Raw genomic sequence first — 12,315 nt, forward strand, 5'->3', positions numbered from 1 at the left:
GAGAGGAGGGGGGGGGGGAGTCTTTGGAAAAGAGTGCTCAGAACTGCATGTGCTCTCTATATGCCACGGTGCCCTCATTCAATTGATGATAAAATGCTGCTGGGCTGAAGTTTACACTGTCTGAGCATGTGTTATTTGTTAGTCGAGAGTCGCTTAAATGTGAGCAGTAGCCACCTACTGTTCAACCGTTTCATGGGCACAAACTGATACTAATGTTTAAGCAAACTGTTTCCTGAATGTCAGCAAACGAGACAGTGTTCCTTTTGTAGGCTTCTACAGACTGAATTTGAAAAGCAGTTTAAAAGCCCACCCTCTACCCAACACAATGTGTTAGTGCGCAAAACACTAAGTAAGTAAGTAAACGATGGAAAATGGGTTCCAGCCAGATCGATCTGAAACCTAAGTGCAGGAATTCCTGCTCCACTTTTAAAATGGTTAAAGATTCTAACTAAAGGCTGCTGTAAAGGCAGCATCAATCTGTAACTAAACATCGTTCAATATTGTTCTTTCAGGACTGTGGTGATCCCAATAGCCAACGAGTTCTCTCCCGATGTTATCCTGGTCTCCGCCGGCTTCGATGCTGTAGAAGGACACCCCTCACCACTTGGTGGATACTCAGTGACAGCCAAGTGTAAGTTGTAACACCATCAATTGCATCGTGGAAATTCCTCTCTGCATTTTACCATTTCACTTCTGTAGCCCTTAAAAGCTGTGTTGGTGGTGTGGGGTGTTTGTGGAGTGGTGGTAGGGATAAGTGTGGAATACATTAGACTCCTAAAGTGCTGAGTCCCAACTCTTTCTAAACTTATCGTTCAATTGGCCTTCAGCTCCTAAATAGCTCTTACAGCTTTAAGCCTGGGTGCAATTTCCCTAATGTATCTTCCATTGTACATCTAAAACATCTTACAGCTGAAGACAAAATCAGTTACTACTTTAAAGAATAATCAAAACAATAAAAGTATGTTTAGTATCGGATGCAGTCTTACTCCATAAATAAGTCATTCCGTCATCTTCTTACCTCTTAATTGTGTAACCCCATTGCAAAATTACTTGTGTGAATTACAGAATATTTCAGTCGAACTATTCCTGGAAATGAGAAAATATAACTAAATGCCTCCTGAACATGTGGTTTAGACTGTGTGCAAAGTGAAGGCTATGTATAAGTGCAAGGGAAACAATGTGAAATTCATTACAACTAAACAGAATGTCTTTACTTCTGCCCTTTCTTGAGTGATGCCTTGAATGTATTCAGTCTTTTTGTCAGCAGAATAGAAGGCAGCACGTCGGTGCTGCATTGTGTCCCTTCTCTTCTTTTCCATCCTCTTTCCCCACACCCCCACCCCCAATCAGAAAAGCTATGGTCCACCTGCACATCCCCACAGAGACCATTTAACTCACCTTCAAAGCATCACCTTGCCTATTTATGCCGCTCTGCTGTCTGAGGTAGTGCTACAAGCTGTGCGGACCCTAGGTAGCATGCCACGATACTTAAGACTTTGCAGGACGGTGGCTCTTTCATTCATCCCCTGCAGGCAACAGCAACAGAAAGGCCTCGTGCATATTAATAAAACTCTGTTCGTTTTATATCAGCTCCTGTTGAGCAAGGTTAATACATACATTATGAGGGGAGAGGAGGTTTTTGTTAAGTAGCTCATTCGAAAAAGGTAATATATTGTGTTGCATTTTACTTTTCATTGCCTTTGATCAAATTATGCAAGAAGAAAGGTTCAAAGGAAGTATTTTAGTATTACCTGTGAAGTGCTCTCAAAGTTACATAAATCATTATCACAACCATTTAAATCCTGTTTTAAGGCATCCTGCTGTACAGTCTGTTTCCTCTTGTTCTTCGCTGTGCAACAGAAAGCGAAGTTTCGTTTGCACTTTCCCTTTGAAACTTTGTTTCAGTCAAACTTTGTACTGAACCCTGCATGTTTTATGCGGGCAAATTGGATGGTAAATCACAGCCCCTTGACCTATGTTGAATAGCTTTATTCTTTTATCTCGTTATATCAGCATGAAGTGAAGAACTCATGCTGAGTTTAGGCTATTCCTCCCGTTGGGCGTGTGCAGTAGACATGTCTCTGGACAGACACATGTCAGGGATTTGAACCCCTTTGCTTGCCCCCTCTCTCCCCACTTTCAAATCCCACCTAAAGACCTTCCTTTTTGATCGTGCTTACGCTCACCTCCCCCCCGCACCCCCGCTCGGTGTCAGACTCCGCCACTATCAAGTGCTCCAGGATATTACCCTGCGTGAAGGGCCCTATATAAATGCAAGCTGTTGTTGTATTGTATATCCTCGCAAGCAAAGATTTGTGCAACTAAATACATTTTCACCGTTTACTCTCTCCATGCAAGAATAAATTATGTGACTTGCTATAAAATCGAAATTTTCAATTAAAATCATTGCCATTTAACGTTTAAATTCCCTGTTGAACGAGGGTGAGACCTTAACTGACAATTTTTTTTAAAAAAAACTCTGCAATCAGAAACTAATTTTCTTACTTGCAAAGTGGTAATGAACAAGAATTAGAAAATTTGTATTGAACACACGTTCTCAGTTTATTTTTGGAGGAAATGCTTGTTTGACATTAAGTGGACAATAAACATTGACCGAAACTGACTCACGCTTGTTAGGTGAGATTGCCAAGTGTTTGGATGACTATGATACAGTTTCCTCATTTGTTGTCAGTAAATATTGCCCACGAATGGGTTCTACTGTTACACAAACCTGACTTTTGTAAGCCACATGTGTTGTAAAATTTGTTGCAATTACCTCTGTTTGAAGCTGGAAAAAAACAAATATTTAAAAAAAAGTGAAGGCCTTATTTCGACACCCCATGCATCTGCCAGTTCGAATTACAGGTCGTTAAGTTATAATAGCTGTCACATTTGATCAAGCGCCTTATCACGTCATCGTCAACGTTTCTAAGCTCTTCACAGGATTTTGCTGTAAAGTGTAGCGGACTGTGCATTTGTAGGCGAAGGATTAAAACCATCTTGCTTTTTAAATGCCCCATATTTACTTTTGAACGTTAAAAAAATCTTAGAACGACAGTGACTATTGCGAACTATATTTTACAGTCCCCTAATTAAATTCACGGGCATGATTTTGCTTAATGATAGGTTGCGTTTCCCAGTTTCCCACGGACCATTTGCAAAATGCAATCTGCAGGAGGTGGGCGGGTTTTCGAGAGTACAAAGTATTGCCTAATGTTTATCTGTGTTTGTATGTAGAGGGTATAAAGCCGTGTGTTTCTGTGCCCCAGGTTTTGGCTACCTGACCCAACAGCTGATGAAGCTTGCTGGAGGACGTGTGCTGCTTGCTTTGGAAGGAGGACATGATCTCACTGCCATCTGCGATGCATCCGAGGCCTGTGTTTCAGCCCTGCTGGGTAATGAGGTATGCAGTGCAGTCTAGCTGAAATCAAAACCAGATCACGCCATAAACATGCCCCTTTGACTTAACTGGCATGGGCGCTAAATTGACAGCCCTTCTCTCGCCCCCTCCTCTCTCTCTCCTCCCCACCCCCACTCCCCCCCCTCTCCCACCCATTGATAGAGATGAAACATCCTTTTTCTTTATTTTCAAAAAAAGGTATATTGTGATTTTTTTAAACAAGTAATTCAGGAGTTTGGTATTTAGGTTATTTGAGATTTTTTTTGTCGCTGTTATTTATAGAATGTGTGTTTTTAACGGTCGTTTGATATAAAAAATGGAAATGCCATAAATCGTTGATTTAATACACTAATAAAGGTATTACATCTAAGTAATTGATCAGCGCAACTCGTCATGACTGAATAATCTTCATCTTTTTCTTTACCAAGCTATGTTTAACAACTTAAAAGATATCAAACAAGAAAATGGGCAGATTAGGAGCAGTATTTTGACGTAGAGTGGTTAGGATATGGAATGCTAATGGAGGAGGCAGAATCCTTTATGAGCATTCAAAAGAGAACTAAATGGCTATCTCAAAATGAATAAACTACAGGGGTATGGGGATAGGGCAGGTAGTGGGACTAAAATGAAAAGAGTGTAAAAGAGAGCACATAAACGATGGGCCCGAATGGCTGCCTTTTGTGCTGTAAATTTATGTTTCTATGTACAAAAAAAAGTTTGCATTGCAGTTCGGACTTTACAAAAGGGACTCAATATCAAACAGTAAGTGTGTTACAAATTCAGAGAGTGAGGGAGCAGAGTTTGGAATTTTAAACTAAGAAGAGAATAAAAGATTTACACTTTCCAACATATAACTTAGCAAGGATATGATTTCAAAATTCAAAGCATCAATTTAGGTTTGTTTTTGTTTGAAGCATTGCAATGCATTATTATTCATCATTTCAAATCTCTCTTCACCCCCTCCCAAGCTCGATCCACTTCCTCAAGAAATACTTCAACAAAAGCCCAATGAAAATGCCATTGCATCTCTGGAGAAAGTCATTGAAATTCAGAGTAAGTTGTTCCCCTGCTTTGACTTGTCATTTGTCTCTCCACTTGCACTTGAATACCTTGTTACTTTATGCAGTACTTGAGTACCTTATCACGTTGCGTCGGGTTTGAGTTTATAAGACTGCCGCAGTCACGCTGGCAAGTTATTTGTTGGATTTAATTCTTTTCAAATACTTTCAATCACAAAATTATCGTTGCTGTACATTTTGAATAAAATTCCCAAAGTGCTGTGTTTAGAATCCCACCCTGTGATTTTCCTGCCCTGTTGCTGAATAGCCAGCAGCGGCGGATTTGTCTCTTTGCGTAACTTAGCGGATTGTTTTCAGTGTGATCGATCGCTCCCCTCGTAATGGTAGCAGAACCGGGATTAAAAAGCTGAGACCGAAGTCACCTGATATTCTGGTCCAGCAGGAATACCACTCCAGGTCCTTCAGACAGCAATCAGACAGGGTGCGCGGGGCTGTGAAGGGCACAGGACACGAGCACTCTAGGAAACACAATGCAGTACCAGCACCATTATGTCGCAGTCACTCACAATGTAGCCACGGACCCAATTATAAACCCAGTATTGGCTGGAACACAGCACACATACATGCGCACACACCTACATACACACACACACACAACACACACAGAGTCCAAGCTTTATTGGTAGGAACGTAATATGAATGAATGCACAAATGTTCCAATTGCATTGAAACTTGCATGTGAATTATACTGCATCTGACGTACTGCATGTTTGTTCTGAGATCCTGCCATTGTGGGATGCATCTATTTTGCACATACAACACCAGCCATAATGCAGGAAGGATTCTGCACGTGCAAGCGGAAATCGTTGAAAGTTATGTTCAGTTCTGTTCTGCCGTCAAGATTCCCGTAAGATAGTAGGAAATTTCCGCACAGGCTCGTGTTGCGGGAACTGGAAGTGTCTGCTTACACTGCGCAGAGCTGCCTCACAGCAGGCAGCACCTGCGGAGGTGAGCATCTGCGAAACTGGCTGCGTGAGCCTCTGTACCCTCTCATTTACCTTGTGCAGCTGGCAGCAAAGTCAGAGCTGCAACAGCAAAATAGACGTAGCATTAATTGCCTTTTTCCGCTGTGACAAGTGCGCGGTGGTTACTGTTATTGTATAATTATCGAGCAGAGCACATTTGTCATCTTTTGCATTCTGCTTATGGCATTAATAGGCGCTTGCGTTGTAATTACCTGATTATTAAATGCGTGTTTTGTGTTGCTTTTGAGGAGAACGGTGCCATTTGATTAAAATTGCTGTTGAGCAGCTATCATTGGCTGTGTGTGTGTGTTCGCTTGCAGGCAAACACTGGAGCTCAGTGAAGCGCTATTCTTCCACCGTCGGCTACTCACTCCTCGAGGCCAGAACACGTGAAAAGGAAGAAACGGAGACTGTTACGGCTCTGGCCTCCCTGTCGGTGGACACGGAGCAGACCAATCCAGAGCCAGAGACCAGGTAACCATCCTCGTGCTGTTTACATTAATAAATAAAAATAAAAGTCATTGGAATGTCTGAGCTTTGCGTTCCTTGAACGGTGGTTTTTCTATCCAGGAGACCAATTATATCGGGATCTGGCACTGGGGAATCTCTGAATTGTCAGACGTGTGGATGAGACTTTGAAGGGCATGATAGAACCCACAACAGCATTTGAAAGGATAAGGGAATTTCTCCTGGTATCCTGATCAACGATTGTCTAGGTGGCCTAACTTGCCATCTTGTGTGACTATTCTAAGAAAGCGTAATACGGACCACAAGTTGGCCTCCCCTGATTTAGATGAATCAGTCATTTATCTCGTGGCTGTTTGTGAGCACTCAGTTGCTTACAAATGCAGAATTCTTACGATTGACAGTAATTGCCCACAAAAGCTCTTTGAGGTGTTTCCACGCCAAAAGTTGCCAAAAAGATGCCAGTTTATTATCCTCCCGTATGAAAGCGCATGTATCATTCGTCATAGTGTAAACCTGCACACAAAGGCATTTTACAGATGTCCTTAATTACGTAATTGATGAGTGATGAAAAGGACTTATTAATTATATTAAGTAATCGTTTTTTATGGGTTGTTAATTACTTCATTCAAGGCATCTGTAATTGCCTTTTTTACACATGGCACAAATGCAAAGTGCATAATAGACCCATTGCCTAATTAGACCCAATGCCACTCATTATTCCTCCCCCCCCCCCCCCCCCCCCCCACCTTCCCCCACTTTTCCCAGTTGAAGTTGGGGTAATTAATGGAGAGAGGCCTGGCTCAATTTAATCAAAGAAAATTTAATTTCATTCTTTAATTAAAGAATTAAAGAATGTGTTCATTCTTATTTGGACTAGAAATTACAATTAAATGTGACCAGTTCCTTCACGCTTAGATGCACATAAATACACCAGCGTTTCAAAGGGTAACGAGAGGGGGAAATACTTTTGTAGTTTGTACCAGTTGGGACTTAACAGGCAGCTGGGATGGATTGACTTTGAAGCATAACGTTTCTTAATATCTGCTGACATTGCTCAACACTTCCATGGTATAAATAGCGCAACTCATCAATGCTCCACATGCGATAGAGTTCCAATGGTCCCGACCTCTTAACACAAGAACGATAAAACTGCAAGTGTATTGCGTCCAGGTGAACCTGTGAGCTGCGTATCACAGTAGCCCTCACATTAGCCTCTGTTAATACAACTGCTCACCCGAATGCATTCCACTAGTGTAGTTCTATCCTTCAATGTTTCCCTCCAATGTTATCAGTTTTGCTGGTATTGATGTGATTTTATTTTGTTTTTAAAATCTCGATCCTTTTTATTGATTTTTTTTCGTCTGAAACCTTCAGACTTTCTGGCCCAAGCGATTTCCTGCAAAAAAAAAAAAAATCCTCGCCGTGTTTGCGAGCCTCGGGAGAGTTGGTTCCTCTGTGATTTTTGCAGCTTCATGCGGAGGCAGCATCTGGTGAAATCCACAGCGTTTCCTCTAGTCTCCTCACCAGCACACCCATCAAAAAAAATGCTTGGATAACCGTGACAAAATAAAAAAGACTTTTATCAACCAGTTGAAAGCAAAGTGCGGGCCAAGGCAGCAATGAATTTTCACGCACAGTACATGTTCCGTTTTTTAATTTCCCCTCTTTCAAACCCTAAAACATTTCGCCCACAAAATCTACGCTCAATTCACTTTACAGTATATCTGTGAAGCATTTTGAGACGTCTCAAATACCCGATCAGGCGCTATATCAAATGCAAGGATTATTGTTGTTATAAGAGTCGTAATGTGCCAGCCTGGTAAATCTTCATATTCAAAGGCATCTGAATCTCCGCTGGTCTGTATGAGCGGCCAAACCTACTGTCATTTCACAAAGCGAGTTCATATGTTCTTTTTCTCTGCTTTTTTAGGCAGGGGGATGAACCCATGGAGGAAGAACCAGCAATGTAAAGTGCCACTGGTCATGTTACTGTCACCTATGTGAATCTTTCTTGTAACCCCCTTTAAAGTCTATCAGACATACAGTGTCCGTTGTCTGCCTCTGACAGTGTTATTGCATTGAACTTGAACTCTGTGAACAACATCTCGTCTTCAAGCTAGCTTCACTAGCCAACCTGTCTGTATTTGAAGACCTGGAATTGGACGAGTTTAAAGGGACACCACAGCTTTGTATTTCTTCAAAGTTCGTCTGTTCTCCCTTAAGGGGGAGAAAAATGTTTTAAAGGTTACAAAACACTCGAGGCTTTGATTTCATATCCCGAGCCTAAGCGCAATGGTAAGATGTGAGTCTTTGAAATGCTTATGAGAGTTGATAAGTCTGCTTCCTAGAGGATGTTGAAAAGCAGGAGGAAAAAATGTTGTGGAGAGGAAGCAGCATAATAATTTTGTCAGGAGATTTGAAAGGAAATTTGTGCCTTGTTTTAAAAAAGTGGTTGGAACTCACAACTTCATTTTTAAATGCCTTAATTTACATTACTGAAATATTGCTGTTTTTTGGAACATAGTCGGAAATGACATGACCATCCAATTGACAACCCCTCAACTACTTTTAATCACAGTTATGATGAACAACACACACCCCCACTCCCCAATCTCTGTATAAAGGGTTTGGTTTTGGTTTATTTATTTCTTTTCTTTTGTAATATTTCGTAAAATGTTTATTTGTGTAATTTGCCATGACCAATCGTTACCTTGGCGAATTTTCGTTTGTGTTTTCTTCTGTAAATATCCTCTCCCTAATATGGTCTTGTATATTCTTTGAGCTTCTCCAGTTGCTATTTGAACAAAGCCTAAACTTCGGTTCTCCCCTTTGTTTCCCTTATTTACCTTTAGAAAGCTTTAACGTTTAAAAAGAGAGGTTAACTCGATATAATTTTCATAGAATTTTATGGTTTATAAAATCTGAAGATTATTTTTGTCTTTCTTTTCTACTTGAGACACAACCTGTTTAAAGGGGTTTGGTATCTCTGCTGGGTGGGATGGTGCACTATTGGACAGTGGTTCATTTGGCAAGGTCTATCTTTGGCATATTTTTCTGCTGAACTTCTTACGAGGTTCTTTTCACCATTCTCATTCTTAAAGGTGGTCTTTAATTTGAGCCCCTGGTGCTGATGTACACCTCCACTTAATGCCTTCTGCAGCTAGAAAGCAAACTAAGCTTAACAGCGCTGGTAAGAACAGTTGAATTCAGACGCCATATTGAAGCGAGACTGCGTTCATAATGATGAGCGCTTTTCGTGTGACTGAATGAAGCATTATATATAGTAAGCGATGTACAAATTCTTGCTTTTCAAAGGCTTACAGAGGACAGGTCAGAAAGCAGGTGAACAGTGCGATGGATAGTGGACGGTGAAGGAGGGGTGGGGAGAGAGGAAGAGTTTACTGAACTATTTATGATGCTGTACTCAGTAAACTTTAAAGAAGGCTGAGGATGTATGAAAGGAAAAGGGCAGAACTTTTACGACCTTGGTAAATAATTCAAAAACCTTTCTAATATCAAACAGCTGGCCAAGAAAACCAAGTTGTGGGCCCTGCTTAAAAAGAATAAAAGTAGTTTTATAAATTGAGTTTGCTCAACAAAAGTAACTATTTACTAATGCACAAGTTATTAGACAACTGAGCTTTGTAGTTGCACCCAGTAGAAAAATAGTTGTGATATTTAGATAAGAACCAGCTGGGATAACCGTGACCGACACACGGACACACTAACGTTTGTGGATTTGGGTCCCGTTAAACTGGCATTCACACAAGTAGAAGGTGCCATCAAACAGAGAGAAGTTTAAACGACCGATTGGGCCTGTATTGTACACAATGAGAGTTGTGATTAGTAGACAGATGGCTATGGGATTGATTCAGTGAATCTGTAAATGTCTTCGAAGTGAAAGGCTGGCCCTCTCAATACAGGTTAACTAATGATTTGCTGCCGCGCTTTGGTTGTGCCTCAGAAGGTGATACAAGTGCAGTCCATGCATTTCACAACAGTAAATGAAGCTTTACTTGCCATCTGCTACACATTGGCGTGAATTTTGTAAAATTGTGATTTTATTGGTTTCGTTTCACGCAAAGCAGCTTGGTATTGATGTATTTTAGTAAAAACAAAATATATTTTACATTTCTGGCTTAAAATAAAGGCATACAATATAAATATTGTATATATAGAATATATTGTTTAAACACATAGTTTTGCTGCTGTTTTGGGTGGATAAATATTATAACTTTTTCAATAATCACTCTGAGTGGATTTAGTAATGTTAACATAGCACGCTGGAACAAACCCGTTTAAGATTCCAGTTTTTAACAGTTGCAAAAGACATTCCTCTTTCCTTTTCTCTGTTTTAGCTGAATCCGTTTTCATTCCTTTATTTATGAAGTGATGGAAAGTTTTTACGAGACATTGCTTTGACTTTTCGGGTCCACTGGCTGGGCTTTTCTGACCACGAGAATGCAGCAGCATTAACCTCGAAGCTGTCGAGGTGAACGGAGCGATTTCATTTTCCTAGGATTCCTTGGATGATTGCAATAGGGATTTCTCAGTGACCTTATGAAAGTACAAGATTGGGGGTGAAGATGGAGGAGTTTAAATTATTTTGCTCGGAATCATAATGTTTGTACAATAAATTGTGCCGTTGCATTGTTTTGAATACAGTTTTAGAGTCGAGGCTGATACGTATGCAAGTGGGGGGAACGGGATTGTATTTTAAAACAGTGAAGCTGGCTTTCCTGTACAAATATTGACTATTTTTTTTCCCAATGTGTGCCTAGTGTCTGAAAAATGTTTCTTCCGGGGCCAGCCCTACGGATCTTATGGTGGTTTAAATACACAGCGATAGATACACAGCGACAGATCATTTTTTTGGGTTCCATCAAACGCCCTCGATAGAAGAATCCACTGTAAAGTAAATCAGTGAGAAGCCCATTCCGACGAATGTTATCCGATTCATTGCAAACTTTATTTTTTCAAAACGGGAGATTTGCAGTGATGGTCTCTCCCTTTAGGATTCTCTACAGGTGTAAAAATTGCTCTGCCAAAATTCGTTCCTTGTGCTAGACTTTTCACTGAGGTATAACGTGACGTGCAAACATACTAAACGGACGCCTCTGTTGGAGAAGCAACGAAGCAAGTCTTGATGACCGATTGCATCTCACTGTACTGAATTACAGCAAAGTGCAGAACAGATTTGATGTGTGATATAAAATTTTTACTGTGTTGCTGTAACCTTTCACCAATACAGTCTTAGTAACCATAATTGACTATGGAACAATTTTTCCTGTTGATTTTATTCTGCCTTGCTATATATCTGTTCCTATGAGGTTAAAAAGAAGCCTTTATCTATCTATCTAACTACTGGAGGATGGATGTATCGATGTGGTAAAACTGTCTGTCAATAGCCATTTCCTTGCTGTATTGGCAACAATCTTATCTGAATTTATTTTCAAATGTATAACTACAGGAGTTGTCAAAACTGCATTTAAACCACATTTTATTGTTTTTGTATCCATTGACACGCAGTGTCACGAATAGAATTGTATCAATAAGTTAAATGTCTGTATTTAGGTGATGTGCTAAGTGTGTGTAAAGTGGTTTATTAACAGTATTGTGTTGTAGCAATAGTTTATAATTTTTTTGTCACATTCAAACTGATGTAAATCTCAAAAACATGTTCCTTCTCCCCCTCTCACTCCATCTTCTATTTCTGTATCGTTTGAAGTCCAGTATTTTGTATCATGTTATAACATGTGTTTGTGTAAATAAAATAATTTGTTTCTGGCAAAAAGATAAACACTTGGGTTTCCAATTGCTGTTTATAAGTCAACATAAACCACGCTCAGTAAAATTTGACATCCTCATAGGGGAAAGGAAGAGTCATTGCTCAATAAAAACTTTTGTCCAGTGCCATTTGCTTTAAACGCTCACTAGTTTGTGCTGTCAGGAAAAGGGGGTTAAAAGTATAGAGATTTGTGACCAGCTGTTCAATCTATAAACAGATTTATTAATAATTGTGGGTTGTTAACTCTTAATTATTAAATTATTAATTTGGTAACGAAAAGTTGTGCGTTCGGCAGGAAAATTATTTTTGTTACACGCCAAATAAAGTACAAAAGGACATTACATATGTTCACAATATGCTATTAAAATAATAGAAGATGTTTTCTCTCTTAAAAAAAAATGTTACAGACTTGTGTATTTTTCCAAGACAATTTGGGGGAGTTTTTCAAACTCGGTCAAAGAAAAGCATAACGTAAGATTCCAGATTTATTCGGATTAAGTGTTCTAAAAAGGTAAAATAGAAAAAAATTGCACTTTTGTAGCACCTTATCAGAGCAGAACATCCCCCTAAGTGCGTCACGGATAACAACGAGCAAGTGTAGTGACTGTTTTGCAG

At 40.0% G+C, this 12,315-nt stretch overlaps 1 protein-coding gene across 1 annotated transcript in view; it reads left to right on the forward strand.

The window, feature by feature from the left end:
* hdac5 (histone deacetylase 5) overlaps positions 1-11,979 on the forward strand; it is a 113,151-nt gene extending 101,172 nt beyond the window's left edge. The window contains 5 exon segments of the mRNA XM_042343301.1: positions 513-631; positions 3,270-3,403; positions 4,369-4,453; positions 5,765-5,918; positions 7,843-11,979. Of these exon segments, the coding sequence (XP_042199235.1) occupies positions 513-631; positions 3,270-3,403; positions 4,369-4,453; positions 5,765-5,918; positions 7,843-7,882 (532 nt within the window). The 3' untranslated portion in view covers positions 7,883-11,979.
* Positions 11,980-12,315: the final 336 nt, after the last annotated feature.

This window comes from Callorhinchus milii, unplaced genomic scaffold, assembly GCF_018977255.1.
Source record: "Callorhinchus milii isolate IMCB2004 unplaced genomic scaffold, IMCB_Cmil_1.0 Scaffold23, whole genome shotgun sequence".
NCBI lineage: Eukaryota > Metazoa > Chordata > Chondrichthyes > Chimaeriformes > Callorhinchidae > Callorhinchus > Callorhinchus milii.